Source organism: Neospora caninum, chromosome IX (genome assembly GCF_000208865.1).
Source record: "Neospora caninum Liverpool complete genome, chromosome IX".
Taxonomy (NCBI): Eukaryota; Apicomplexa; class Conoidasida; order Eucoccidiorida; family Sarcocystidae; genus Neospora; species Neospora caninum.
This window is the reverse complement of record NC_018390.1, coordinates 5389644-5417341: the sequence shown is the minus strand read 5'-3', so window position 1 is coordinate 5417341 and position 27698 is coordinate 5389644. Positions and strand designations below refer to the sequence as shown.

Here is a 27698-nt window from a genome sequence, read left to right as displayed (position 1 = left end):
ACTCACATAAATGCGTAGGTCGTTTCGTATTGTATTCCTTCGTGCCGTCTGATGCCGTTGCTCCCCTTCTCTTCGTGCTCTGCCTCCACTGTCTCTTTGTTTTCGGTTGTTTTCTCTTTGGTTTCCTCGCCACGATGAAGCGCGTTCTGGAGTGCACGCTGAACGTTTCTTCACTGACACGCAATGTCAGGGAGGAACACCTGCGGGAAATCTTCGGCTTATACGGAGTGATCACCTCCTGCACTCTGGCCGTCGACAAAGTCGCAGGAATCCCAAAGGGCTACGCGTACGTCGAGTTCGACTCCGTCCAAGAGGCCGAGCTGGCGCGCGAGCACCTCAACCAAGTAAGCAAGAGATAGAGAGAGCAAGAAAGCGAGGAGGGAGAGAGGGAGAGAAAGAGAGAGAAGGAGAGAGAGCGAACGAGAAAGAGAACAAGAGAACAAGGGAATGAGATAGGAAGTGAGCGAAAGAGAACAAGATAGATCGAGAGGAAGAGAAAGACAAGGAGAGGAGGGGAACGAGATATATAGAGAGAAAGAGAGAGAAAAAAAGAGAGAGAGAGGAGGGGAACGAGATATATAGAGAGAAAGAGAGAAAAAGAGAGAGACAAAGAGGGCAAGAGGGAGACAGTGTGAGAGAAAGAGAACAAGACAGATTGAGAGAAGAACAAGAGGAAAATGGAGGAGCGAAAGAGAAGCAAGAGGAACAGAAAGAGAGAAACAGAGGACGAGAAAGACAAGGAGAGAGGGAAGAGAACGCAAGTCTGTGGGTGCGCAACTGCCAGCGAGTAAGGGAGCGAACGCAGCAGGCAGAGAGAAACGAGGAGACACAGAGAGGGAACTCAAGCTCGTTCGGGATTTGTGGAGATCCGGAGTAGAGTGACGAAAATGAAGGAGAGAGGATCGTTGGGGCCCGGTTCGCGACGGGCGAGAAAACGTAAAGCGGAGGGTTACGAATATCTCGGAGAGAGGTAGAGAACACGGCGGAGGCGAGCAATCTTCTTCCTTCCACTGGAAGGTGTCCCGTGCGCAGTGAAACCCTCTCGTGCTACAAACAGATTTCCCAAACACAACTGATATGTACGGCCTGTGTCCGCCCTGTACATGCCATTTATGTTAGGTAAATTGTTGCTCATGCATTTGCATTTCCTTCTCCGTCGCCCCGTATGTGTAGGAATAGCAGATACGCTGCGTTTGTACATATACCGTATCAGCCGTAAATATGTACATTTACTTAGATATAAACATGCATATATATATGATATATGTATATATATATATATATATATTCGAGGGGTCTGTTTGCGTCATGCTTTTCCGTTTTGTGTGTTTGTGGACAGGGGATGCTGGACGGTCGTGCTATGAAGGTCGAGTTCAGCTCGAAAGTCAAGGAGCAGCGACAAGGTAAAGCTGGCGAGGGAGAGTCACGAGTCATAGTTCTCGGTGTGGCCTTTGAATTGAAACTTGCGAACGGACCCATTTCGCCTGTGGAACCGCAAAGGCTGGAACATGTCAGTACCTACTCGCCTAGACCTACGTACCCACACATGTCCATATAGTTATACATATATATATATATATATATATATATATATATATATATATACGTATGTACATTTTCACACAGGCATGTACGCTTGTAAGCATGTGTGTGCATGTGCCTTTTGAGGAAGAACAAATGACTGTTGACAGTGTTGGGGACCGTTCCCCGCTGCCTGTTGCCTGTAAATCGTCGCTGTAGCTCGACCTCTCAGCGGGAAGATTTTCGCCGTGCAGTTTTTGTGTTGCGGTGGTTGAAGCCGTTGCGCTCTCTATTCTGAAACGTTTGACTTCGGAATGCTGGTCCGCCTTGTGTTTTTAAAAACAAAAATATTTTTTCTTTTCCAGACCTTTTTTGTTTTCTCCGTCTCAGCCGAGAAGGCACGAGCGGCAGCGGCTGGGGCGCCCGCATCTTCGGGGGCGCGACACGGTCGCGGATCTCCGCCTCGGAACGGAAGTTCGAGACGGGAGCGGAGCCTCCCTCGTTCGTCGTATCGGCGGAGGAGTCCGGAGTACTCTCTCTCGCCGCGAAGGAAAAATCGTAAGACTTTTGGATGCCCACGTTCGTGCTCGACGCATTAGCCGAGACATTCCCAGCGGTACCCATGCATACAGATACAGACAGCGCCACCCTGGTATGTCGGTCTGTTTGCACCTGTATATATATATATATATATATATATATATATATATGTGGATGAGTGCCTGTGCTCACAGAGTGATGTAGACATGTACATGCATATAGGGCTTGATTTTTTGTATACGTGCATATCGAGGAAGAGGAAAAACAGAGTTTCAATTCGAGTGCTGTTTCTCAGGGTCGATATCCCCTCCGTCGCGTGGTCGGTCTCCGGAAAGAGACGCTCGTGCGCCCAGGTACAGTGCCTTCCTCTCAGAAAGCTGGACTTCCTTGGGACGCTTCACGCGAAAAAGGCGTTTGTGCGTTTTGAAGGAATCGCCGTCATTCACCCTTAGCACACGTTTCCGTTAATGCTCCTTCTAACTAATGCCTAAAAATATCTATCTATATATATATATATATATATTCAGGTAGATGCCTACCCTATGTCGAGGCACATTTGTAGGTTTATTATTGTTTATCGATGGACGCATCGATGAAGAGGGATAGGCATATATATATATATATATACATATATATATACATATATATATATACATATATATATATATATATATATACATATATATTGATATGCAACTAGGTGTGTGTGTGTGTGTGTCCCTACCCCCCCGTCTTATTTGTACTGCCTTCGCGGTAAGGAGACACGGATCCGTGTGAATTGAAGAGGGGGGCGAAAGTTGCCCGAGGGGAGCACATTCCTCTACTGGGAGCTTTGCTCGTTTGTTCTCACAGGAGAGACCGCGACGACAGCCGCAGCGGCAGTCGAAGGCGCGGAGTCAGCCGAAGCCGCAGCCGATAGGCGTTTTGTCTGTGTGTCGCTGTCGCCGACTGTTCCGTGAGGAAGGCGGAAGAGCGAAGCGATTTCTCCGGATGGCGGTCCAGGCGATTTCCTCGAACCTCGACACGTGTCTGCATGCGAAGAACATTCTACGCAGAAACCTCTCACTCTCTGAACATACATGTGTGCCGACATGTGTACCCCGAGCCACCCGTTTGACTGCCGAAACTCGCAACTCTGTACATTCATTTGTATATCACGGTGGCTGGACCTGGATGCGTATGCAGGATGGCATCTTTCCGGCAGGTGCTGATTCGGCAACTCCCGTGTGTTGCTGTGCACGGATGTCTTCTCTTTCTCCGGTCCTTCCACGTTTTCTTGTTCGACACTGGCCCGGACCCTCAACTCACCAAAAAAACTTGGAATACACATGGGAATCACCTGGAATACACATGGGCGTTACACGCAGAAACGCGTTATGCGAAAGAGAAAACTATCTCGGCTGCAAGCAACAGATTCGCAAGCGACACCACCAATGTGCACCTACGCTTGAATATCCACAGGAGTACACACATGATCAGACGCGTGCAAACAATGGTAGACGGTGCGCGCGTTTGGACGTGAACCCGTTTCACGGCGGCCGATGCGCCTCTCGAGAGGCTAAATGAAAGTGTCCTCGCACCGGTGACGGATCGGCAAGCCACACACAATGTGCACCTACGCTTTAAAAATACACAGAGAAGCTACTCGCCGAGCAGCAGACTCCTCGACCACACTTCGGGCGGAACGATGCTTACGGAGATGTCTGCGCAGAGTTGAAGGATTTGAGCAGCTTTCTCTCGTCACGCGTGGTAACAGTATTCAAAGTATTACCGAAAATACACGACGGAGAACATGAGACTCGAGAACAGGTCGCAGTTTGCCCCAGCCAACCTACCAAAGATTAGAGGTGTTAGCAACCCCTTAGCGATACCTCGCAAATCCCCATGAACGTTTCACGGTGACTGGTGGCGGTTGAATTTGTGTACGGGGAACCGAAGCGCTGGCTTTGCTGACGCCTCCTAGTCTGTATGAGGGTGGCAAGGGAACTGTATCTGATTTCCGAATTCTTGAAAGGGTAACGAATCAACTTTGCGTGTACCCTCCATCAAAAAAACGGTGCCTGGCATAAACAATCTGCTGGGGAGAGACAGAGCCTGCCAAAGTATTTTCTTACACCCTAGAGGAGAGTCTGTTTCGCGAAGACAGCCCCTCTGGTTGGGCTCCGGACGGCTCACTGGCGAGTGGTGTCAGATTACCGATTCAAATTGTATAAAAATACTAATCTTTTCAGCAAATTTTTGCTTTTAATTCGAGGATAAATTTTTTTGCTGGTGTACGCATGCATCTCGAAAAGCCTAGTTCCATCACACAGAATTTGTATTTATGTGTGTTGGAGTGAACGTCTGACAGGTTAAGTGGAATTCCTCCAGTTTGTGTCGGCCACGGCAGCATCAGCTGGAAATGCACGCGCGCATGCATGTTGCCCGCGACGTCTCGTCTCGGGTCGTTGTATCAAACGTTTCCCGAAAAATGTCCGTGGCTCAGACTCAGAACTTCAAGGCAAAGATGCTTTTTCAGCTCCATCGATATTGGCGGTTGAAGCGTGAAGGGCGTCTCCGGACCTTTTCTAGATAAGACTTTTCCGTGTCACTTCGGCTTCCTCTCCGGTTGCCCGTCGCTTGACTTCTTGTCCTTTCTCTCTGTTGTCTCTGTGTGTGTCGGTAATTCACTCTGGTCATCATTCCTCCGTTCTTCTTCGTGTCGTGTTTCCTTCGTCTCCCAAACATCGTGTCTTTTCCCTGAGTCCAGCCCGGCCTTCCTCCGCTCTGCGCGCGTCTGCGATGAGTCCCGCCTTCTTCGGCGGCCGTTTTCCCCCATTTTGAACGATTGAAATTGCCCCCGAAGCGCTCCGTTTCGTCTCGAACATTTTCCCGCGTGTCGCACCGGCTGTCTATAGCGTCGTTTGTACTCGGGCATGCCGACGAATCAACGCGGCAACCATGGAAAATCCGAATCCGACGGTGTTGGAAGACCGTCCCGAGTCGGACGAAGATTTTCTCGCCTCCGATGAAGACGCGTCTCCCTCTTCGCACGCGCGCCTCGCTTCCCTGTTCAGGGCCTCCACGCGGAAACCCAGCTGGGTTTCCTCGTTCGCAAATCCCGAGATCTTCTACTTTCCCCTGCTGGAAGCTGGCGGATCTGCGAAGCGCAGGTCACATGCTAACCCTCAGCAGAACGCGGAGGCTTTCGCCGAGACGCGTCCAGGAGATTCGCCTTCCGTTTTCCAAGATAAAAGTGCGGAGACACGAACCTCGCACTTCGCCCCCATGCACAGACACGCTTTTGAGGGTGGAAATGAAATCACGCAGGTCGTGCTGCGCCGTCAAAAACGAGACGTCCGCCGGCAAATCCGGGACTACATTTCGCTCTTGAAAGCGGAGGCGACTGTGCGGGCCTTTCTTTTGGAGAAAAACGCGCGAGAGAGGGAGAGATGGGGGAGAGCGAGAACGCGGGAGAGAACGCTGGAGTCGGGGGCAATTCGATCCGAAAAAGAAGAGAGCAGAGAGCGAACAGGCAAAGAGAGAGACAGAGAAGAGGTGGAGCGGAGGAAGAGAGACGCATCGGACGCGATGCCGGGAGGAAATCGAGTCTTCGAAGTCTGGCTCTCGAAGAAGCAGATGCGAAGACGCCTGCGCCCGCGGGAACCCTTCACTGCCGAGGTAAGAGCGGCGCGCAGCGGTGTCGGGATCCCACCCAACAGATGCTCCAACCTAAAACGAGGAGCGACAGACTGTGGCGCTCCGGTCTTTCCATGGGGAGAATGGATGGCAAGAAACCGTTTCTGCAAGGAACACAGGTAACTCCCCTTATGCGACTCTTTCCACTCCATTCATATATATATATATATATATATATGTATATATATATATATGTATATATATATGTATATATATATATATATATATATATCTTTTCGCTTGAGCGTGTTTTGGGTAGAGGTGCATAGCGGAAGGTGCTTGATGTGTGTGTGTGGATGTGTGCAGGAGATTTTCAGCTATGTAAAACACATTCAAGACCCCGAGCATCCGTACTCGCTGGAGCAACTCGATGTAGTCGCTGTCGATCGGCTAAGTGTGAGCGACTGTCGTGAACTCTGGGATTCGAACGACGATCGGTCTAGCAGTTTCGACTCTGACTCTGACGACGCCCGCGACGCCAGGAGCCAAAAAGGCTCACGGAGAGAACTTTCTTCGGCTGCTTTGGGGCCTGGACGGGAGGCGTCTTATAGACGGAGACCGGGTAGTCGCCGGCTAAGCAACCGGGAAAGCGCTGTGCGAGACGCGTTTGCCTCGAATTCCCTGCGGCAGGACTCGGGAATTGCCTGGAGCACCAGTAGTTTTTCTTCCGGAGAGAGTGATTCAACTGTTTCGTGCGACGACCTAGAATCTCTTCTTTTCCCCGGTTCAGGGTTGGAGTCCCACTCAGATACAGGGACTGATAGCGAACCCAAGGACCGAAGACAATCGGGTGCGGAGGGAAGCGGGGCGCGAAACAAGGAACGCACGCATGGGGGGACAGAGCGCACTCGATACTCAAGAGTTGAGAATCAGGATGTTCCCGAGTCGTGTACGCGCGCTTCAGCGCCGGAGGCGGACGCGCAGCGCGATGCTTCCAGCCAACAACCCTCGTCCAGTTTGCCTGCTTCTTCAACTTGTGTCGCTGCATCATCTTCCTGTTGTTTGTCTTCCTCTCGGCCCGAGCCTCACCCTCGCGTCGGCACTGGAGCGTGTGAAGAGTTGAACGAACTCTCCCAAGGTGCACAACCTGCGGGCAGTCTCTCCGCGGCCTCGAGTTGTGAAGCCGACAAAAAGCTCTGCTGCTGTAAAGAGCCGAGGGAAAAACCAGACACGCGAGTTACCCCCAGAGTTCGGCCGGAAGTCCGGGCCATGGAGCTCGCGTACAAAGGTGGAAAAGGGCGACAAGGCAGGATCGTGGTCTCCTTTCAGCCCACCATTCCTCACTGCTCCCAGGTCAGAGCGAAGGATTCGAGAGAAAAAGACGCAGACGGCGCGTCTGCATCGACGGATACTGTTGTATACATATATATATATATATATATATATATGGATATTTGTGCGTACAGACACCGACATGCACATCTATTCCTATCTATTTATCTATCTATATATATACATACGTATATATTGTGAATCTCCATTTGTCGACTTCTATGTAGGTATGTACATGTATGCGCGCGTGCATATGTGTGAAAAATGCAGCCTACACGTGGCCAGAGCTATTCTTTCTTTTGTGAGAACCAGCAGCGGGAGACACCGCTTGTGATGACCACATCGACGGGGTGCTGTGCATGGGTGTTTTGAGGTTTTCCATTTCCACGGGAGGTCATCACGTCGTGTTCCCCATTCTTTCTTCCGTTCTATCCTCTTTTTCTCCCTTTCAATCCTCACTCTTCGTCGCCCCTCGGGTGTGTCGGCCTCGCCCGTTGTCACGTCTGCCTCAGGCCACGTTAATTGGGCTCCTGGTTCTCGTTAAGCTCCTGCGATCAGCGCCTGTGTGGATGAAGAGCGAGGTGCGAATCATTGAGGGCAAGCACGTGTCATATAAGACGATCAATCGCCAACTGAAAGACAAGGAGAGAGTCAGCGCAGCCGCCGAAAATCCGGCTCTCTCCAAAGTCCTCAATCGGGGTAAGAGACGCGGTCGCAGAAAGAAGCAAATGCACACCGAGGAGACACAAAGGGAAAGCAGGGAATCGTCCGGTTTTCTTTTTGAGGGGCAAGAGAGGCCGTGAGAGTGCACCACTGCTGGTGTGTTTGAACTCACAATGCAGGGAGTGTCTTTGGCAACCAACTGACAGACAGGAAGAGAGAACAGAACCACGAGCAAGTTCTGTTTTTGCACTGAGCCGAAGAGGGTCTAGAGGGGGGGGGTACTGTGCTCACCAATCTCGTGTTTGTCTGGGTCTGGAATGCGCGGATGTGTCGAAAAACCCATCGAAGGAGCGGATTTCGTTTTTGTCTTTTCTGTCTTGTTCCAGGTTTGCTAGGAACGGACGCGTGGATGGACATCACCGACCTTCTCGTGCTCCCGGAGTGACAGAGAGAAGGCAAGGCGTTTCGCCTTTTTTCAAACAGGACATACGTACCGAGGTTTAAGACCCTACGAAACATGGGAAGCAAATGGGCAGGAGAGAGCTGAAATTCACGGAGTTGGAAAAACGGGATTTAAGAAGAGAGATGGCAGAGGGGGAGGGAGGGACGCGCGGACGAAGAGAGGGACGAAGGAAAGAAAAGAAGCAAAGGGAAAAAGAGAACCGGAACGCGGGGTGAGGACGTGACTGCGTGCTTCGGAACGGTCTGCGGTTCTGCCACAGAGCAGGAAAAAAGCTGGATTGGTTTTTCTGGGACCTGCCTTGATAGCCTAACCACAGTTGATTCGACACAAAAAATTTGATGCCCTGCTGTCTGGGATCGCTGCGCTTAAACGTCCAGGAGCACATCGCGTCGATACAGGCTGTTGCATGCGTTTCCTGGCACGCCCAAGTACAGGGTCCATTCAAACCTTAAAGACGCTCTGTTTTCGACATGAAGCCACGCGGCACGCGTTCATGCAACACTCCCTACGGTGTACCCAAAGAAAACTGCCCGCGCAACTTCTTAAATTCACGTTATCCGAAAAAAACATCCCTCATTTGGCATACTGTGGCCACATTCAATGTGTAGCGAATCTCAACCCGCGACTGTTTCAGCGGATCCTCATCGGGTGCCGTAGGAGGCTACGTGTATGCGACGACACGCAGCGGAGAGGAAGACGGGACTGAACGCGTCGCTTGATAGTGAACACTTGCCTGCCGACTCAGCTCCTGGAGCAACAACTCTTGAATATTTTTGTGCATGCGCAGAGAGGTCGTGGCAGGCCGAAATGGCAGCAAACGGACTGGCGATCCTTTGCACGAACACTGGTACACACTCAGTCTTCGAGTTTGATGCTTACACAGCAGGGCTTTGGACGCCCCGTGAGTGATGAAGATGCAAATCGGTTGCCCCGGACTGTGCGGGAGTATGTTTTGGCGCTGGCGTGCTATGCTTTCCGCACCTCTAACATCACGGCAACGTAAGTATGCGCAAAACCCCGTGATACAGAAGCCATGACGCATCGATGAATAGAACCACCCCCATGGACGTGTACTCAGTTGAGGTCGTCTTTTCTGGTGAGTGAAAACGTGTTTGGATGTCGCCATCGAATTTCCCCGATGTGGCTTTTTCGGTAACCTGTGTAAGCGTGTGAAAGTGAGAGCGTAAGACTTTTGCAGTGGACTACAAAGTGTGGTGTGCTTGGCGAAGCGAGCGCACAACCCACTATCCATAGTAGTAAGTGGCGGCAACTCATTCCTGACAGCCCAGAAGTGATTCAGTTTCTGGTGGGTTCCTGAAGACGTAGAGCAAAAGAGCGGTTGGACAGAAGGCTTCTGATCGTCCTCTCCCCCCCCCTCATTTACCGAGGAAGCGATACACCGCATGCAGCGAGGCGCGGCAATGAGGACTGAGCGGGGCCTCACCCAGACAAGGTGAAGTTTGAGGGCAAGGCATCTCAGACATTTTCCCCCTAAACTAGAGAAAGTGAAACGGCACACGTTTCTCAAGTGGAAAGGATGGTAAATCGGCTGGTATTTGAGGACGAGTTGCAGACGGAATGACAAGAAAAGAGGCGCATTTCTTTGCGACACTGGGCGACAAATGGCGCACGTCTGAGCCCGAGAGAGGTGCAAACAAGAAACTCTTTCGGCTTCGATTTTTTACTTTTCGGATGCTCACCGTAGTTCCGGCTTTTGCTCATGTCGAACCAGTACAGCTAAGGATGTAAAGCGAGGAGGACCTTCAGATCCTCTCTTACCCCTTTGCCAATAGAGACACACCAACAGGCGCTGTTCCATCGATGGCGACGGGAGAGTTGCCTGCGTCGGCTCTTTCGCGATCTAGACGGAGGCCTACAAAATATTGGGGAACTGTATCAGTGCGTTCCTTCCTAAATGCACTTACTCCCTTACTCCCGGGAAAATGGGAGTCCACCTCCAGTTCTGACTTGGAAAAATGTGCCGCTTTTTCGATATCCTGTTGCTGACCGCAACGATCTACCATCTCGCTACCCATCGCAACTGGCGCCTGCCCTATTCACCTCTAAGCGGCCTCTTGATTTGAAAACCCGTCTGCCACACACCATACAGCGGAAGAGTTCCTTTTTTAAAATCGCACCCCCTGAGGAGAGAAACAGGTATATATAAACGTGTGCACCCAGCGGCGGTGGTCTTGCAATATGCGCGGAGGCCGAATCTGAAGATAGAGGCCTATCAAAAAGAGTGGGCTGACTTTCTGAAGCACCGATATCACAGAACGCCCGACTTCCGCGTGTAATTATTGATTGGGAGCCGAGCGGGTTTCGGTTCCGTACGTACAGGGCTTCTTCGCTTTCTTAGAAAAGCTCTTATCCAGCGGTGAAAGCTTCCAGAGTCGCCGCCCTGACCAGTCTCACCGGTGTAGGCTATTGAACGGGTATCGCATGAGTCTTGCTGGTGCCAAGAAACAGCGACAAATTCCGTCGAGGCCACTGAGGTCCTCAGCAGCCTTCATGGCGGGATTCCCCAGTTCGCAGTCGGTCTCACGGCGAGGGAGACGTCGCCTGTGTTTCCAGCGATCTAACTCTCTCCCTGCAACACAGTGGCACCAGGAGTGCTGTTGCAAAACCAAAATAGCCGCCGGGGTTTGCGAGCTGTTGTTGTTAGGTTCTTCTGTGCATAGTCCGCCCCGCGTGCGCCGGCTCTCGCCAGCGTCTGCCAGGGAGAATCAGCGTTTCGTTTTACCTTTTGTCGTACGGCATCGCGGTGTAGTTCGATGTGGATGCCCTTCGCCGTGGCGGGAGCCCATCTGCAGCTGCCGCACGTCGCACAACGAAGATCCAGGAGAGAGGCCTCCTTGCTCGAGAGAAACCAGAGTGGAGTTGGTGGCAACTGGACATTCCAGCGGGACGGAAGAGAGCGACGAGGCTCCGTCCTGTTCCGAAGGCAAAACGGGGGGGAAGAGAACCTGGTACGCGAAGCCACGCCTGAGTGGGCTGGGGCGCTCAGCAACCCTTCGCCGATCTGAAGAGCCGACTGGGCAGCAGAGCCGGAAAGGGTTATCCCGAGCACGACGCAGCGTTTCTCTCGAACAGCCGGTTTCAGGAGACTTGCAACGCAACCGGAAAGGGACATGGGGATACAGATTCTTGACGATGGTATTTCTGTGCGCGGCTAGACTTGTTTGTGCCTCGAGTTACGATTACCCTCCAGTGATATATACGGCTCAGGACGAAGTTCCGTCTGCCGAAAACAAGTTCTTCACGGACGCTGAGGTGAGGCCACAGGCGTTTGTCTTCGGACCAACCGAATGCATCAGCTGGATGATGCGAGTGACCAGGGTTACACCCAGATAAGACTCGCAAATGTCCTACGACTGCTTTTCGGACCCGGTGGTGATGCACGCCCCTCAAGCATCAGCCGAGCGGCGAGAAGCCTACGCACTGTCAGAAGTTGGCTGCCGAGGATAACTCGGAAGGAAGCACACTCACAGCCATCGGGTATGTCCAGGATGGTCAAGGCATGTCGGGTACGGTGTTGCGCGTGTTCAGGACACGACTCATTATTGGGGCGCCAAGAATCATCGGCTTGTTATGAGCTTCATCCCTCTTCGAAGAGGCTACATGGGGTCGCGATTCAGACTCAGAGCACTCATCAGCAGTGGCTTTAGTAAGTCCTGGAAGTTCCAGCGAGAGCAGAGGTCCGTCCTGCGACCGGGTAGGGGTTTGCGGAGCATGCGTCGAAGTTTCGCGGAACGAGAGACCATTTTCAAACAACCAAAGAGTCCTTAGCTAACTGTCGGGGCCTTGTAGCAGCTCCAAAGACGGACTCCTACGCTACGTGAAAACCCCAGAAAATGGCGGTTCCGTCACATCCTGCCTCTGCTTTTTCTGTAGTCTCTCCTTGTGAGTGTCGTCCACCAAACACGAGAGCTGAGCCCGTGTATTTTTCGCACATTTTTCGAGTGAAGTGTATAAACTACGGTATACGAGGAGGAAGACACAGAGAGCTATGTTCGGGCAGACATCGACCTTTTCAAGAAGCGCGCGTCTGCTGAAAAACGTGCATTCCACAGAATCCGTATATACGTGCAACCCAATGTGCCTCCAGAGGTCAGGCATATCAAACTGGAGCTACCGCGAACTGAGTCCTCGTACTGGCCGTCAGATTCAGACATCGAAGGCACGGATCCTCTCAGAAGGCGTCGCAGACTTGAGGGGCAAATCGAAGAAGCCCGAGCGGACGGACATCCTGCGATATCTCCATCTGCCGCGTCTTCCGTCCAGACTGTTCCCTTGCAGCCGGCTTCGTCTCCGGGGGACCGCGCTTCGGCGTCCAGGCATCCTCTTTGGTCTTCCTTCCCAGAGAGCCTTGCAGCGCCGCCTAAAGTAGTCAGACACCCTCCCGGGACTCATCACGTGAAGCGCTCGCACCTCCCCCTGCATCCGCATCCGGAACGACGCTTGGGTGCTTGTGAGCCCCTACCGCCTGATACGGAAGACATCGTGCGGCAAATCTTCCAGAAGAACGGCGTGTCGACGGACGGAATTTTGGAATCCAAACGTGCTGAATCCGTGAGCGTGGCAAAGCCTTTTTCCGCTGCCTTTGTCGCAGATGACGAGGGCGTCGAGGTCTTTGACCGGGACCTCGAACTGCCTCCCGAACTCCTCCCCCCCTTCTCTGCAGAATGTCCCCCCGACACGGCCTGCGGGGCGGAATTCTGCGCACTGTTCAGCTGCAACGGAGCGAGAAAAGGAAGTAAGGATGCGTTTGGCGAGCGGGGGCGGCCGTTGCGCTTGACGCGGTAAAAGAGACTTCTACGGTTTCTCGACCCCAGACACGTGGGGCTGGTAGGCACGAGCAGGCTCCGAGAACAGTTTCGAACCGGAGGACCATCGTAGAGGTCCCAGTGGTGCGACCAGACATTTTCAACTGCGACGATGCCTTCGGCTGTTTTTCAGATTCACCAAGTACAACCCGCGCAGAGGGTAAGACACTTATGTGGATTCCGCCGAAAGAGATCCAATTGGTGGTGTACGTCGACGTTCCGAGTGCTCCAACGTCCATGCAGGAAGAATGGTAAGCCATGCACTGTGGGTGTAGCGCACACAGTGGTGGGACATGCAAACACAACATACAGGCGAGACGATGGATCGTCCCACCGAATTTCCTGTTAGTCGCGAAAAGCGTTTGCACGCGTCATAATTTTGCGCAAGTCATTGTTCCGCTCCAGAAATGAACAGCTTGCTAAGGCCTTGCTAGATTCCGCATGACAGCGTTGCTTAGAGGTCCATGGGCGTTATCCACCTACCGCTAGGATAGACGGAATTTTAGGTAGGCGGTGCGCATCGCGGTGTTCAGATCCAGACACGGGCCTTAAATACCTAGCCGCATACGCGTCCATCTCGTACCTCGTCCCGTTCTTGAGTGTGCACACTCCCGTGACGCAGGAGGTTGCAGCTGCTGGAGCGTCCAATGGAAACATCTCAGCTGAAACTCTATGATGGATACGAGGACGTGTACCAGATGGAGTACAACATAGGAGAAGCCATCAAGAAGAAGACGAATCAAGTACGGTGCGCATTCGTGATCGAATGTCGGGTAGAGGCGGATTTATCCGTCCAGTTCTTCACCGAACTGGTCCCGTCCGCCATCAAGTTTGGGTTCATGTTGGCGCCGGCACGGTACACCTGTCCAGCTGACGCACGCCAAATTGCCGAGCCATGCTCGTTCTTCTCAAGGCCCTGTCACACCCATTCTTCTGCCTGAACACCACACGTACAGACGGGACTGCTGAGCACAACGCAGCGATGTTACGGGATCGCCCTACCCGCTAGTGATCCGTGTTGTTGACCTGTGTGGCGCTTCATTACCAGCGCAAGCAACGCAGGGTTAATTTTGTCTGAGTTTTACCTCTGTGGTCTGTGAAGAGTTGAAGAGCCGGTAAATCCTCACCTAGGTGACATCGGCGGCCAGTGTCAACTCCTTTTGCTGCGCTGCACTGTATCTTCTGGGGGAAGCATCGCCAAAGTTTTTTCAAAGAGTTGTGTCAAAATCGCAACTCGACCTACATCCGCTTCCAGCTCCTGCTTTCGGCTCCTTTTGTCCTTCACAGCTGTTCAGAAAGTTCCTTCCTCCACTGAGGAATCCTCTCGTCGTTAGTGACATTCGCCTCGAAGGCGGCTCGGGACTGGGCGGAGCCAACTACACGTTTACGGCCCGTGTTGCGCCGTCACGACAGAGGGTTACCGGTAGGTGGAGCGTTCCACAGACAGCGCGGTCCTAAACACATCACACGGTGGCTAGTCCGAATACGTAAACGAGAAGAAGCTGGCCCCTCAAAGTGTCAACATACACCGCCAGCGAACTCTTTCCACTCGCAAGCTGAACACAGCGGTCCACGGTTAAGCAAACAGTCGCCAGTGCTGACCTCCAAACTGCTCCTGCTTTTTTTCCGAAGCAACCAGGCAGGGACACTAAAACCCTGTTTTGTTGACATGCTCCCTCCCGAACAATGGTCTCGGCAGAAATCAATCCAGTATGTATGTATATATATATATATATATATACATAAGCAAATATGTATGTATGTATGTATGTATGTATGTATGTATGTATGTATGTATGTATGTATGTATGTATGTATGTATGTATGTATATATGTATGTATGTATGTATGTATGTATGTATGTATGTATGTATGTATGTATGTATGTATGTATGTATGTGTGTATATGCATATGGTTTATACATGGAATAGACTGAAAGGCATCAGCTCCACACAGGTGCGCTTTAGTTAAGCAGGTCCACCACGCAAGTTTCACGGGGGTTCTCCGCCGAGCCATGACCATGGGCTCAGTCGGCTTGTTGGGAGACAAGAAGGGCGATTCCGTGTGTCCGCGGGACAAGTCCCGTTCTTACTGGACACGGCTGTCTGTGTGTATCCACTGGCGCGCTACGGCTCCGATCCTTAGTTTGAGCGCTCCTGCGAACGACGCCACCACGCTCACTGGTGACTCCGGGACATGGCAATATTATCCATAGCGTTTCCGGCGAGGACTTGGACCTTCTCTGTTTTGCTCGGCGTGTGCGGAGCGCAGCGGAGGCGCAGCCGCAGCTGCATTTGACCCTGCCTGGCCCAGCCTGTTCTTCGAGTGAGACGGACTGGGTGCAACCGTTCGAGGGAAAACCTCTTTGGTTGGTTTCCAACGCAGTCCGGGACTGCTGGGATCTCTTCCAGGCCTGTGAGACGGTGGACAGCAGCGGGTACTTCAGTTACTGCGAACTGGCGTACGAGACTCTCCGCGAGAACGAGCGCCCGGCGAGAAAGCTCGTTCTGAGTGGAATTACGCGAGACATTCCGGTGGGCATGAACTCCAAGCGATAGACACTGCACCGTTTTCGGGACGGGGTCTCGTGTGCCAGGCGCGCCATATATATATATATATATTATATATATATATTATATATATATATTATATATATGTATATATATGAGGCGGCGCCCTCAGGCGTTTTCTCTTCGTGCTGGTCAGCCTCTTCTGAGTAGAAAACCCTGTACCTCCTTCCTTCCCAGAAGCGCCTGGGAAAGCAGCATGCATGCTACGCAGTCTCAAAGGGGAAACTGAAAACGCGTGTCTCCGAGCCCGCCGTACGTGTGGTTTGCGCCGCTGTCCGCAGCCTTCCCCGTTTACGCTCAAGTTCTCCGGCCTGTACCCGCCAAGCACGAACCTGACGAATTCGGTGCCCCTGTGGTACATACAGATTGCCTCAGGCTATCCAAAGACACTGAAGGAGAAAGAGGACCAGGCGACGCTCGACGACACGTGAGTCGAAAGCAACCGTCCTCGGCTATGCGGGAGCCCAGCATGACGCGAAGCCACAAACTCCCATCCACCGACTCGACGCCTTGCCAGCTAGACCTTGTTTTCGGATGAACCTTTTTGATACAGAGGTCGGTGCCTTGTAAATCCGTTTTGTCTCATACCAGTAGAAGGATGTCGCAACATGGGCCGTCCACGGAGGCCCCGTCATTCATATTTTTTCCGGTTGACAGCGATGCCTGGTGCCGCCGGATGCCGCCTTCGCAGGAGTTCTGCCTCGTGGCAAATTTGACTGTGCTGTTAGGTTATTTTCTCAGAGTTCCACAAGCCACGCGATCTATAGAGTATAACGGGACAGTTCACGTCGTGTCCACAGAACGTGTGCGGTCGGGTTCACGTTGGCCGCGGCCGGCATGTTGCCTTTCCCCGCAGGTACCAGAAAATCATTCAAGATTTGTACGATGTGGATGAGTGCATTGGGTGGACGTTTCGCCCCTTCATCGATAAGCGGTTGCGCGAGTCGAAGCCGAAAATTAGTCACCAATCCTTTTTCTACACGCTGCCGCTGGGGTTGCTTCCCACCATCGTTCGAGGTTCGCCGTCAGACAGCTATCCGTTTTTCCTGAACCTGACCTTTGGCGTCAACACCTTCTCAACTGGAGCGACGGTCGAGTTCACCTTCCCGCACGAGCTGTTCAGCGGAGAAGGCGCGGCAGCCGCGGATCGCTATGACCCGTTTCTCCGTGAATTTCTCGTGATTCCGCCGCCAGAACTTGTTTCCACTGCGGCGGGCAGTCGGACTTCAGTGAAGATTCCCGACATTCGACTGAGGCGCCAGGCGCCGCTCTCCTTCTACCTGACAGTGCCTGCGATGGCGACCTTTGGACAGCTCAGCCCGGTGTGGAGTCAGCCGTCTGGGACGGAGGAGTACCTGGCGAAACACGGGTGGGGGCTTCTGGTGAAAGACAAGAAAAACAAGGCGCTCCTGTCCACGTTCAGCTTTCCAGCGCCTGTCTACAACCGGCGGATGATCGGCGGGGTCGTCGGTCCTGAGTTTCAGTCGTGGGATAAGACGAACGGGCTTGAGATGGCGCTCATCCGGCTGTACTTTGGAGCCAACTTGCCCCTGTCGAGGATTCGCATCGTCATAAGTGTTATGTCGAACCCCCTCGACGCGGTGGATGGGACGGTGATGAACAGGAAAGACGCGAGCACGTGCACGGCCATTCTCAGAGGGCCTGACGTCCCTCTGATCGTGCAAGTTTCATGCCCGTCTCGCACCGAAGAAATCTACCAGATTGACGTATCCATGCAGAACGGGGAGCGCCGGTTCCCCGTCGGATGGTACGTCGCGGGCGTGGTGCCTCAGCAGAATCCGGCTGACATCGCGTGGTTCAAACTGCGCGTGTCTGACTCCGAGAAAAAGACGCTGTACGAAACTACCCTGCTTTCCGATCGCCTCCGACGGGTCGTGCAGCAAGAGCCCTGCATCAACCGATTGTCCGTCCGAAGAATCAAACACCCGTTCACAGGGTACACGTCACAGCTGAAGTTTGCATTTCAGTTGTTCAACTGCTACAGCCCTTCTCAGCCTCTCCGGCCGCTGCCGCAACAAATTGAACCGCTCGAGGCGCGCGTGCCCGAAGAAGACGACTGGCCGAAAAAGGAGTACCTCAGCTCCGTACGCGTCACCAGGTACGCGCTCCACCGATGAACAGATGCAGTCTAAACTTCGCACAGGCAAAAGTGCGGTGACAGTTCCTTGTGGGGCGAGCCTTCCCTGCGGCCGCCAAAGGGGGGCTAAGGCGACCAGCCCACGCCGAGGCTTCGTCGACCAGCAGCCCTTTAGGGTTCCGACTGACATCTTGAATGTGCCCCGACAGTTTCCCGTGCGCCGCCGTCCTCCATCTCTGCTGAAAAGAGCGCTCCGCGAGAAAGCGTGCGAGGCTTACCGAGAGCACACCTCCTCTGGCTCGTACCGCCACCGAGGCTCTTTACTGCGAAACTCGAACTCGCGGGGGTTGAGAAAACACTGCTTTGAGCATGTGTCGCTTCGTGGTTTTACCGCTGGCCAGTGGGCGTCGCTGTCCTTGTTTTCGACGCTTTTGCCTAGACCGAATCAAGGCGCGCAGCGAACCACGCAGAGAGCGCCCTTGCGACAAGCGATGGCCAGAAGTTCCGCGAAGCGAGAAAACCGCAACTGCGCCCTGACCACGTGTCCAGCTGAAGATCTCGGGGTGTTGTTGACGGACTTGAATCAACTCGACCCTCCGCACAGCCTCGACCTTCTGAAGCAGCCGAATTTGCTTCCTTCGTCTCCCACCTTAGCCGCTGCGTCTGTGTATTACAATTTTCCGACGGCCGAGCAGGCGGGCGTCCCCCGTCCACCTTCTATCCGCCGAGACGCTCCGGCGCACCGGAACCCTTTGTCGGCCCACATTTCGACAGCTGCCAAAGAACAGCTGACGCGCGCGGAAAGCGCCGATTCGCAGATTCGAATTCACGTCCACGTCGTGGTGGACGAGGGCACTTTGAGCGAGGAAGCGATAAACGGCTTCAAGAGGTTTGTCGCCAGGAAAATTTTGAACCAGAAGACAGGAACGCTCTGCCAGAATAGTCGGGGCGTCTTCTGCTATCTTTACTCCTGGACCGCTGACAAAAGGGCTGTCTCGTGGGATACCGAAGCGGCTCTGTCTGTCCCAGAATTCACGGATGACAGGTGAGCTCTTCGGCGCCAGGCAGAAGGCGAGTGTGGGCGGAGAAAGCTAGAGAGACTGGAAGACACTTGCGATGGAAGTCGTGCACACGACCTTTGGGCCTTTATTATCTGTGAACAGCATCCCTTCCGACAGCGGCGCCTGGGACGTCTTCGACCAGTTGCGAACACTCATCAGCCACGCCACCGTGAGTCAAGCAGAACCGACTACTCATCGAATCCCTGTGTCGCCATAGCGACTGCATGCACGGACGCGCGTACACGCACGGAGCGATAGCCGCGCGATAGAGAGTCCTCAGTAGGCTCAGGGCATTCCGGTCCTACGAGGGACTCCGAGCCGCAAACCTATGTGTGTGAACTTCAAAGACGGACGACCGTCTGCATTGGAGACAAGATCGTAGACACTCAGGCGGCGAGAGGGTGGAGCCCGACGCCCGGCGCTTTACGGCGTAGTACCCTCTCTGCGGGCTGTTGTCTTTCCGTAGACGGTGCCATGCAACGGCAAAGCGGCTCGAATGAACTGGGTCATTCTTCTCACCCATTATCTGTCGGCGATGAACTACGAGTTGGAAGTGACCGCGACGCATCCGGCGACGTACGCGCTCCATGAGAGGACTGCGCAGCCGTTGCATACAGTAGTGATCGGCTGGAACCCCGATCCTCCGGAGAAAGACAAGAGCTTGCAGGAGCGTCTGGCGGCTCTTCCCTTTTCCGAGACTCGTCGCGTCTTTGTTGGAGTCATGCAGGACGTGCGCATGCGCGCTCTGGCGCAAGATCCTGTCTTCATCTCCTTCCTTTTTCCAGAGGCGACTCAGTACCTTGCAGGCCATGTAGGCGCTCTGCAGAACTTAGAGGAGCTCCTGTTCCTGATTCAAGAAGAGTACGCGGCCAGCTTTGTCGCTGTAGACATTTGTCGCCACCCGCTACCTCCGGACGGATACAAGTTCGGCAACTCCGTCAACCGGCGAGCAACCAGCAGCGCGGATCTGGTTCGGCCAATCGAACTTCTCTACAATGGTAAGACCAGGCGGTTCGTCACGCGAAAACCCGCGTCGCCCCTCTCTGTCCTCGGCACAGTTCTGTGTGTCAGACGGCCGCTGTGTGGCGTTGGAGACCTTCGCGGTCCGACCTCATATAGGGCACCAGCCGTCGCCAAAGGAAATACAGCCTGTGCAGATTACTGTTTCGGTGTCTGCGTTGCGGCTAAAAGGCTATACACACTGAGGGCACAGGTCCGATTCCGCTGGGACGACAGGCCAGGCCTCCCTGTCTCCGCAGCAAGGGGCGAAGCGAACGCGTGGTGTGCTGCATGTCTTCGCTACGAGCCTGTGGACGAGCAGGCGAGGGCTGCCACGCGTGTTCCCCTAGTCACGGTTGTCGTCTGGCGTGTTTGCGCGAGGAGTTCTGGGTAACCGCTAGCGATTTCGGAGTCTATTCAAGTGGCCGTGGTGTGTGACAAGCTCCTTGCTTTCTCATTTCGTTCTCTCGAATCGATTTCCTTTGGAACCTACAGGAATCGTGTTCGACCGGTTGAACTGGACTATTTCACCTGCCGAAGTCGGCGTGTACACAGCTGCAAAGCTCAGCTGGCAATTCGACATGGCTTGTGAGGGGGAGCTGGCGACGCAGGAAACAAGTTAAGGGCGAAAAGGTTTTCCGTCCGGTTTAAAGGACTCCCGCGTTGATGCTTGAAGCGTAGAATCCGACACAAGATCTCTGGGCCCCAGATGGAGTGTTTTTTCCTTGGAAGATGCCGCGCACCGCGCAGAGGCTCTCTCTCACAATTACAGTATTGCCACGCGCTCGTCAAAACGGAGTCATCCCTGTAAACGCATGCATGTATCTGCATGCGTGGATGCCCATATATGCTTACCTGTGCATGCACACACGGAAATCACGTCGTGCTGTTGCTGCTCCTAGACACGAGGGGTGCGACTTCCCAAGGAAGACTCTTTCCTTGTCAACAGAATTTATGGCATTTGTCTCAACAGTGCGACAACGTATTTTAATCGTTTTCGCCAAAATACAGGATACTGAATTTTGAAGGACATTGACAGCCTCCCCACCGTGTCAGTCTCTCCCGTTCCGCTCGTTGCTCCCTCATTTCCACGTGAAAGATTCAATGCACTGCGGCTTCGCTAATTTCAATGCTCGCTTTTAGGTTCTGGGATAAATGGGGGCGCGGGGGGGGGGGGGGGCGCACATGAAGGACGACGCAAAGTGGCTTATATTCCATGCTATCTGCGCTGAAAGGCTGACGAAGAGACAGTGCTTATCTTCAACACTACTCATGGTCGCCAATATATACATCTCTACCTACACGCATATACTGTGAGAGGGAAAACCTGGTATTCATCGGTACTCGTATCGCCGGGAAATGCAAAATCCTAAATCCTACAACAAACCTATGTAGACCTCCGCCAAACGGTCGACGCTTCACACACACGTCCCTGACGGCAGAGAAAGAGTGGACCACGTCAGTTGGGGAGGCGCAAGCCTTTTCGCCTGAAACTGCCGTTCAATAAAAAAACTTTAAGAACCTTTTCCTTCGCATGCCCGCCTCTCTAATTTGTACCAGCAAACGGAGGTGAAATGCACGCAGATATATGTATATACGATATATACAAAACGTCAGAAAGTTTGCCGAATGACCAGCATACGCCCGTGGAACATCCAGCACGCCGGTCAACCGCAAATAGATAAATCCAAAAGAGATTTGTTGAACAGAAAAAGTACGATACCCCATCTGTTGGCCCTGGCAGCGGGTGCTACTTCGCTCCAAATAAGCCGCCACCTGTGTTGCCGAACAAACTGCTCCCGCCCGTCCCTGACGGTTGGGCTCCAAAGAGACCGCCGGTCGCGCCCGTGCTCTGCGCCGCTGGGGCTCCAAACAGGCCTCCGGTTGCGGGCTTGGCCGCCTGAGAACTCCCAAACAGGCCCCCACCGCCCGCTGTCCCTGCGGCCGCAGTTCCGCCTCCAAACAGTCCCGTCGTTCCGCCCGTCGCCGGCTTCTGCGCGCCCCCGCCGAAGAGACTCGCCCCGCCGGCGCCCGTCGCGGTCGTCGCTCCGGTTCCAAAGAGGCCTCCGCCAGACTGCGCGGTCCCTGCAGTCCCGGCTGCGCCTCCGGTTCCAAAGAGGCCTCCGCCAGACTGCGCGGTCCCTGCAGTCCCGGCTGCGCCTCCGGAGGCGCTCCCAAACAGGCCGCCAGTTGCCGCCGGAGTAGACCCGAAGAGACCCATCCCGGTCGTCGCAGAGGCGCCGCCTGGAGCCGTCTGGGCCGATGCAGAGCTGCCGAACAACCCGCCGCCAGCCGGCTGCGCCGAAGACGCGCCAAATAGGCCGCCGGAAGTGCCCGGTGACGTCTGGGAGCTCACAGGCCCCAAAAGGCCACCGAGAGGTGAGGAGGTCGGAGCGGGTAGTCCCGAAGAGGCCTGGGCGGAGGCACACACGCAGGGTTCACGCCGCACATGGCGTCCAGGTTTTAAATTCGTCGCAGTTTTGAGATTCTGCTGATGGAAGAGCCACATGCTGGTGAAGCACGCGAAACGGCAACATCGAGGGATTCCAGGTTGACAAGAGAAACAGGGAGCGACGCCCCAAAGCGTACAGTCAGTGCAGCGCGTGTGTCGACCTGCGGAAGCATGACAAATCTCTTTCCCCATCCTGTTGAAAACACGATTGAAAATGACGCCCCCCCCCCCCCGCAGGTCATTGCCTGCAACTCTCAGCATCGAAAAAAAACTCAACATACGCCCGAACCAAGTGCTGTACCTCGAGTCCCACTTGATACGACAGGCACCAAGGTGACCCCCCCCGGCCGAGGCCCTAGAACGCTTCTGCGTGTTGGGACAACCAGGTGAACCGCCCACAGCTGGAACCATGGCTGCGACGTGCCTTTGACGGGCGTCTCCGAGACACCACAGGAGACATTTTCACGGGTTTGAAGGACCGCGGCAAAACTCACCTCCCGTGCTCTGGCTCGCCTGGACAGCCATCGCATTCACTGCGGCCTCTTCCTGGTCTTCGGGGAAGACGGGAATCTTAACCCCCAGACGCTCGAGATGATCTTGCATCCGCCGCGTGGTTTCTCGGAGTTCGAGGGCCTGTGCGAAAGAACCAAAACAGAAAAGGCGTGTCCACATTTCGATGAAGAGACTGCAAGCAACCACGGGGAGGCGAACTCGTGGCTGGGGATACACAAACTCTACGAAATTCCCTTCCTTTCGCTGCGTCCCCCATCTCTACGACGCAACAGACGGCACGCGCACGGCCCCCGGGATAAGCCCCGTTCAGTTTTACTTTTCCAGCTACATGACCATACATTTGCTCTACACAAGTCACCCACTGACAGTACATAGATGCCGAAACATATAAACACATCTAATACATCAAACTCCATGTACATCGTTCATACAAAGGTACAGAGGGATCAACACACTCGTGTAACACTTATGTATCTCCGGTTACATCGGAGCTACCGGACAGGCCACGACTTGGCACCAGGGCATCTGGAGTCGTCACGCAGTTGGTTGAACCTCGTCTCCGTTCGAGCCATAGCGACTTCTCTTTAGAAAAAGACGTCGTTTTGCCCCCCGCGCTTTGCAAAAAAGAGGAAAAAAAGCAGATTTAGTGCTGGACTGCTCTAAAGCCGAGCCGCAATCCTGGAGCGAACACGTTCGATTCTCAACTCGCTTTCTGTTCGATTCTCAACTCACTTTCTGTGCCGTGGCGAGCAAGACTTCCCGCTGAGAGTCGAGGACCTCTTTGATCATTTGAATTTCGGAGTGGAAGTCGCTTCCGGCTGCCAAATCGCCTCCCGCTGGGTACGCTTCATCGGCGTACGGACAGCTCGCCCGCGCAGCGTTCTCTCGCTCGAGTCGCAACAGCTTTACGTGCTGCTCCAGTTGCTGGAGCCTTCCACTTACACTCCACACATCTTGCAAAAGCTGTTGATACAGCGGCGTAGACAAAGGACACGGCACCTGAGCGCACACAAATAAGGCCGACGAAACCCACTTGCCTCATGCTGCTTGCCTCAACCTCAGCAGAAGTCTCTAGACACAAAACTGGGTCTTTGTTCTCGTTTCTGAGGGCCTCAAAAATACGGCAGAGTCCCCCCGACAGCCAGCAGAAGCCACCACGCAACACATACCGAAATAGTGTACAAAGGAAAACCGCGCATCTGCATCTTCAATCACAAAAAAAAAACAAAGTCCTCTAAGAGGTGGAGGATGTTGAGGTGTTCTACATATATACATTTGTGTACGCATATAAGCATGTGATTCATTAACAAATTCTCCTCTCTACAGTTACACATATACATATATATAAGCACGCATGCATGCATATAAACACCCCTGTATACGCACACACCCGTCCACAGTGCGGACGTTGATGCAACATACGCATCGGAACGCCTGCGCCGTGACCCATCGATGCGAATATGCGCGTTCCTTTACATGCATTTTCGATCTGTATCGCGCCTGCGTTCTCGAACAGGCAAAGACCACGACCTGGAGACACGAGAGCTCTCGAGAGGCTCGCACCTGAAGAGGGACGACATAGACGGCATCGCGCGCTGCGCCCACAGAGCTGGCCCTCGCCAGAGAGGCGTTAGCCGCAGTAATGTTTTGTTCGAGTTGCTGGTGGAGCTGTTCAACCTGCAAAGCGAGTTGCTGGCGTGCATGCGAGAGGGAAAACAGGACGAGAAAAAACGGCACAAGCAGGTACAACATTCGGTGCCATGTGGGGAAAACAGACGAGAGGGATCACAAGAAAACCTAAACACGACGGCGGTTCAAAATCCATCACCAGCGTTCATAAGCTTACCGACATAGATATATATAGTCACAGAGATAGAGAGAGAGAAAAATGCCGAAATGGAGACAGGAAGGGAAAGACACACAGATGTACGGCGGTGTACATTTCTGTGCACGGGCATCTGTAGATTGGATAGATGTGGCGCGAGTAAGGGTACGTGAGGCCGAAAGAGACATCTGCATCCCCAGCCAGGTGCGCTGTGCGCTAGAACCGCGACGATAGACTTTCGCTCGTCTCTCTCCAGGTGAAAAAGGAGCACATCGAAGGATCCATGTGTATTGAAGTCAAGTTCGAAAACGAGAAAATCGCGGAGAAAGAGAGCCCTTTCGCCACGAGGCAGGGACGGACCTTGTCGCGCTGAACGACGGGGGCCAGATTCTGCGCCTGGCGCTTCAAGACGAGGACGTGATGGAACGCCCAGGAGACGCGTGACTGGTGTGCGGAAAGCGAGGAGGAAAACCCCGAAAAAGATCTGCGCGGAAGAAAAAAAGGACAGCCGTCCCGTCCACACAGATTCTCATCGATGCGAGACAGCCGAGTGGCAAGACGGATTCCAAGTCCACACAAACCCTTCAGCGAAGGTACAGTCGAGAAATCGAACTGCTTCCTCCACCCAAACAGCCTGGCGCCCATACACCGATCTCGACGTCCGCATATGCCTTGTTGCCAGTCTTTTTCGTGCAGTTTCTTGTGAATAGCTTCACTACGCTGCCTCACTCCTTCATCTTCCTCGTCGCTGTCTGCAGTTCGTTCATGACTCTCTCCTCCTCTCGCATCTTCTCCTCGATCTTCTTGAACTTTTCCAGCACCCCAGGCACCACTCGGTCGATGTTTGCCACGGTGGGTTCTCTCGGCAGGACGACGACGCCTGCAGGCGCCGCAGTCGTCCCTGACGGTTGGGCTCCAAAGAGACCGCCCGTCGCGCCCGTGTTCTGCGCCGCTGGGGCTCCAAACAGGCCTCCGGTTGCGGGCTTGGCCGCCTGAGAACTCCCAAACAGGCCCCCACCGCCCGCTGTCCCTGCGGCCGCAGTTCCGCCTCCAAACAGTCCCGTCGTTCCGCCCGTCGCCGGCTTCTGCGCGCCCCCGCCGAAGAGACTCGCCCCGCCGGCGCCCGTCGCGGTCGTCGCTCCGGTTCCAAAGAGGCCTCCGCCAGACTGCGCGGTCCCTGCAGTCCCGGCTGCGCCTCCGGCTCCAAAGAGGCCTCCGCCAGACTGCGCGGTCCCTGCAGTCCCGGCTGCGCCTCCGGAGGCGCTCCCAAACAGGCCGCCAGTTGCCGCCGGAGTAGACCCGAAGAGACCCATCCCGGTCGTCGCAGAGGCGCCGCCTGGAGCCGTCTGGGCCGATGCAGAGCTGCCGAACAACCCGCCGCCAGCCGGCTGCGCCGAAGACGCGCCAAATCGGCCGCCGGAAGTGGCCGAGGCGCCCGCGGAACCAAACATCGTGTGGTGCAGGGGAAGACCGCGGAGGGACACGACAGATTTCTGGCGAGAGAGAGAGAGACCAACAGGCAGAGAAGAGAGGAGTCTAGGTTTCGGCAAGGGACGAGGCAGGAGTAAGGAGATGGGAGGAGAGAGAAAACGGGCTGAGACGGCTTCGCAGCAGACCTGCAAAGGCGGAGAAGGCTTCCTGAACGGACTCGGGGAGCGGCGCACGATTCGCAGCGAAAAGGAACTAGGGAGTGCCGCTGGAGGCGCCTGAAAACAAATCTTTGTCTCTCTTTTGCCCCGGGCGCCTTCCCGCTCTTCAGGGCGCTATATTTGTGGGGAGAAAACGGGCTCCAGAGTGCAGCGCGTCGGCCTCACAAAGGAGAAAGAGGAAGACAAAAAGACCGGCGTTTGAATGAAGAGCCCCACCGCAGGAAGCGAACAGAAGACATGTGGACGTGCTTTGAAGGCGTTGTGACGAGTGAAGAAGCGGAGAAGCTGGAGGGGAGACATATGGCGATCCGTCTCGCTATCTTCCCGTCGGAGAAACGCGCTGTCTCCCCTTCGCTTCGCGCCTTCGCAGGCTTCCCGTGTTCTTGCAGGGTGGTGCGAAGCCGCCAGGACGAATCGGTCGCGCAGCTGACGCAGCGCGTGGCGAGGCAAGTGAAGCAGAAAGACTCGTCGGGGGCCTTAGACCCCCATTGTTGAAACAGGAAAGAACGCCAGTGGACGACACCCGGCCTCGAGGGCTTCGAGGCAGTCCGCAGGGACAGGAGGGAAAGAGAACCTAGAGAGGCAGAGAAAAGGGACACGAGTGACAAGAGAAAAAAGGCGGAAGGGGAGACGGAGAAACGACGGAGAGGAAGGGAGGCCGGGGAACATCGTCTGGGGAGACCCACAGAAGTCCGAGGTTATCTGTTGCGGTTACACACAGGGACAAGACGACAGTGTCGCTGCGAGTGAAGACCGTTGGGGTCTAGCAAGCTTTCTGTTCCGCTCTCGTGGGTCGAGAGAAGCGTCGAAACGAGGCCTCTCCCAGCGAAAAAGTACGGGAGAGAAAGCGAGACTCCACGAAAAGACGCCCCGACAGAAGGGACACAGAGGGGTAGAAGGCCCTCTCAAGCGCAGAAAAGTGTGCGAGGATGGGGGTGTCGACGGCTAGGAAAACCCCCAAGAGACAAAGAAAAGACACTGCGGAGAGGAAAAAGAAAAAAAAGCGCGCAGAGAGAGCGCATTTTCGCACGGAACCGACATTCCTCGCACCCTTTCTTGGCGGTTCCCCTTTTCATGCACGTTTCTGCATGCGGCGTCGGTTTGCTCTCTCTGGCCTCGCGACGCGGCGAAATCTCTCGAGTCGCACACACGGCCTCAGTCCCGCCCGGCGGGCGAAATGCCAGACCTAGCAGCAGATCGCGGAAAAGCAGTTTTCCTTCCTTCCCTAAAGGAAAAGGGAAAATGTCCCTCCGCCCAACCCATTTCCCGTCACGCCGCAGTTCTTTTCCTCCAGAAGGTGTTTGGGTCGCACGTCCACAGTCTACCTCCCCAGTGCCTGTGTTCCTCTGAGTCAACTCTCCTTTCTTCCGGAATCAAAAAAAGCTGGTGCGGCCAGATCTGTTCGCCTTCCGCTGCGACGTCAGGTTGAGGAAGACACAGGATATCGCCGCACGCCACTCGTGTTTGCTGGACGATCTGCGCTGGCCGAGCCGCCACTGAGACCGAATCGTCGGATGTCACGCGTTTCTTCGTAGTTAGGTTTTCCACTTACGGTTACCCCGTGGAC

At 54.3% G+C, this 27698-nt stretch overlaps 4 protein-coding genes across 4 annotated transcripts; 3 read left to right on the top strand and 1 right to left on the bottom strand.

The window, feature by feature from the left end:
• Positions 1 to 134: 134 nt before the first annotated feature.
• Positions 135 to 3020, top strand: NCLIV_044780 (hypothetical protein; the record flags this gene model as incomplete). Its single annotated transcript, XM_003881401.1, has 5 exons — positions 135 to 344; positions 1340 to 1510; positions 1912 to 2079; positions 2357 to 2414; positions 2914 to 3020. 5 exons carry the CDS (start codon positions 135 to 137, stop codon positions 3018 to 3020), a joined length of 714 nt encoding a protein of 237 aa, XP_003881450.1.
• Positions 3021 to 5001: 1981 nt separating this feature from the next.
• On the top strand, positions 5002 to 8119 carry NCLIV_044770 (gg15455, related; the record flags this gene model as incomplete). The annotated part of the gene is made up of 5 exons (XM_003881400.1): positions 5002 to 5721; positions 6046 to 6133; positions 6644 to 7032; positions 7524 to 7710; positions 8061 to 8119. The coding sequence occupies 5 exons, from the start codon at positions 5002 to 5004 to the stop codon at positions 8117 to 8119; spliced, it is 1443 nt and encodes a 480-aa protein (XP_003881449.1).
• A 2529-nt stretch (positions 8120 to 10648) lies between these two features.
• On the top strand, positions 10649 to 20315 carry NCLIV_044760 (conserved hypothetical protein; the record flags this gene model as incomplete). The annotated part of the gene is made up of 13 exons (XM_003881399.1): positions 10649 to 11410; positions 11687 to 11804; positions 12246 to 12893; positions 13097 to 13214; positions 13586 to 13819; positions 14298 to 14386; positions 15236 to 15498; positions 15816 to 15961; positions 16391 to 17653; positions 18072 to 18677; positions 18796 to 18862; positions 19160 to 19691; positions 20188 to 20315. 13 exons carry the CDS (start codon positions 10649 to 10651, stop codon positions 20313 to 20315), a joined length of 4974 nt encoding a protein of 1657 aa, XP_003881448.1.
• Positions 20316 to 21442: 1127 nt separating this feature from the next.
• On the bottom strand, positions 21443 to 25933 carry NCLIV_044750 (conserved hypothetical protein; the record flags this gene model as incomplete). The annotated part of the gene is made up of 7 exons (XM_003881398.1): positions 21443 to 22105; positions 22282 to 22337; positions 22639 to 22777; positions 23390 to 23656; positions 24221 to 24349; positions 24843 to 24966; positions 25212 to 25933. 7 exons carry the CDS (start codon positions 25931 to 25933, stop codon positions 21443 to 21445), a joined length of 2100 nt encoding a protein of 699 aa, XP_003881447.1.
• Between the last annotated feature and the right edge of the window lie 1765 nt (positions 25934 to 27698).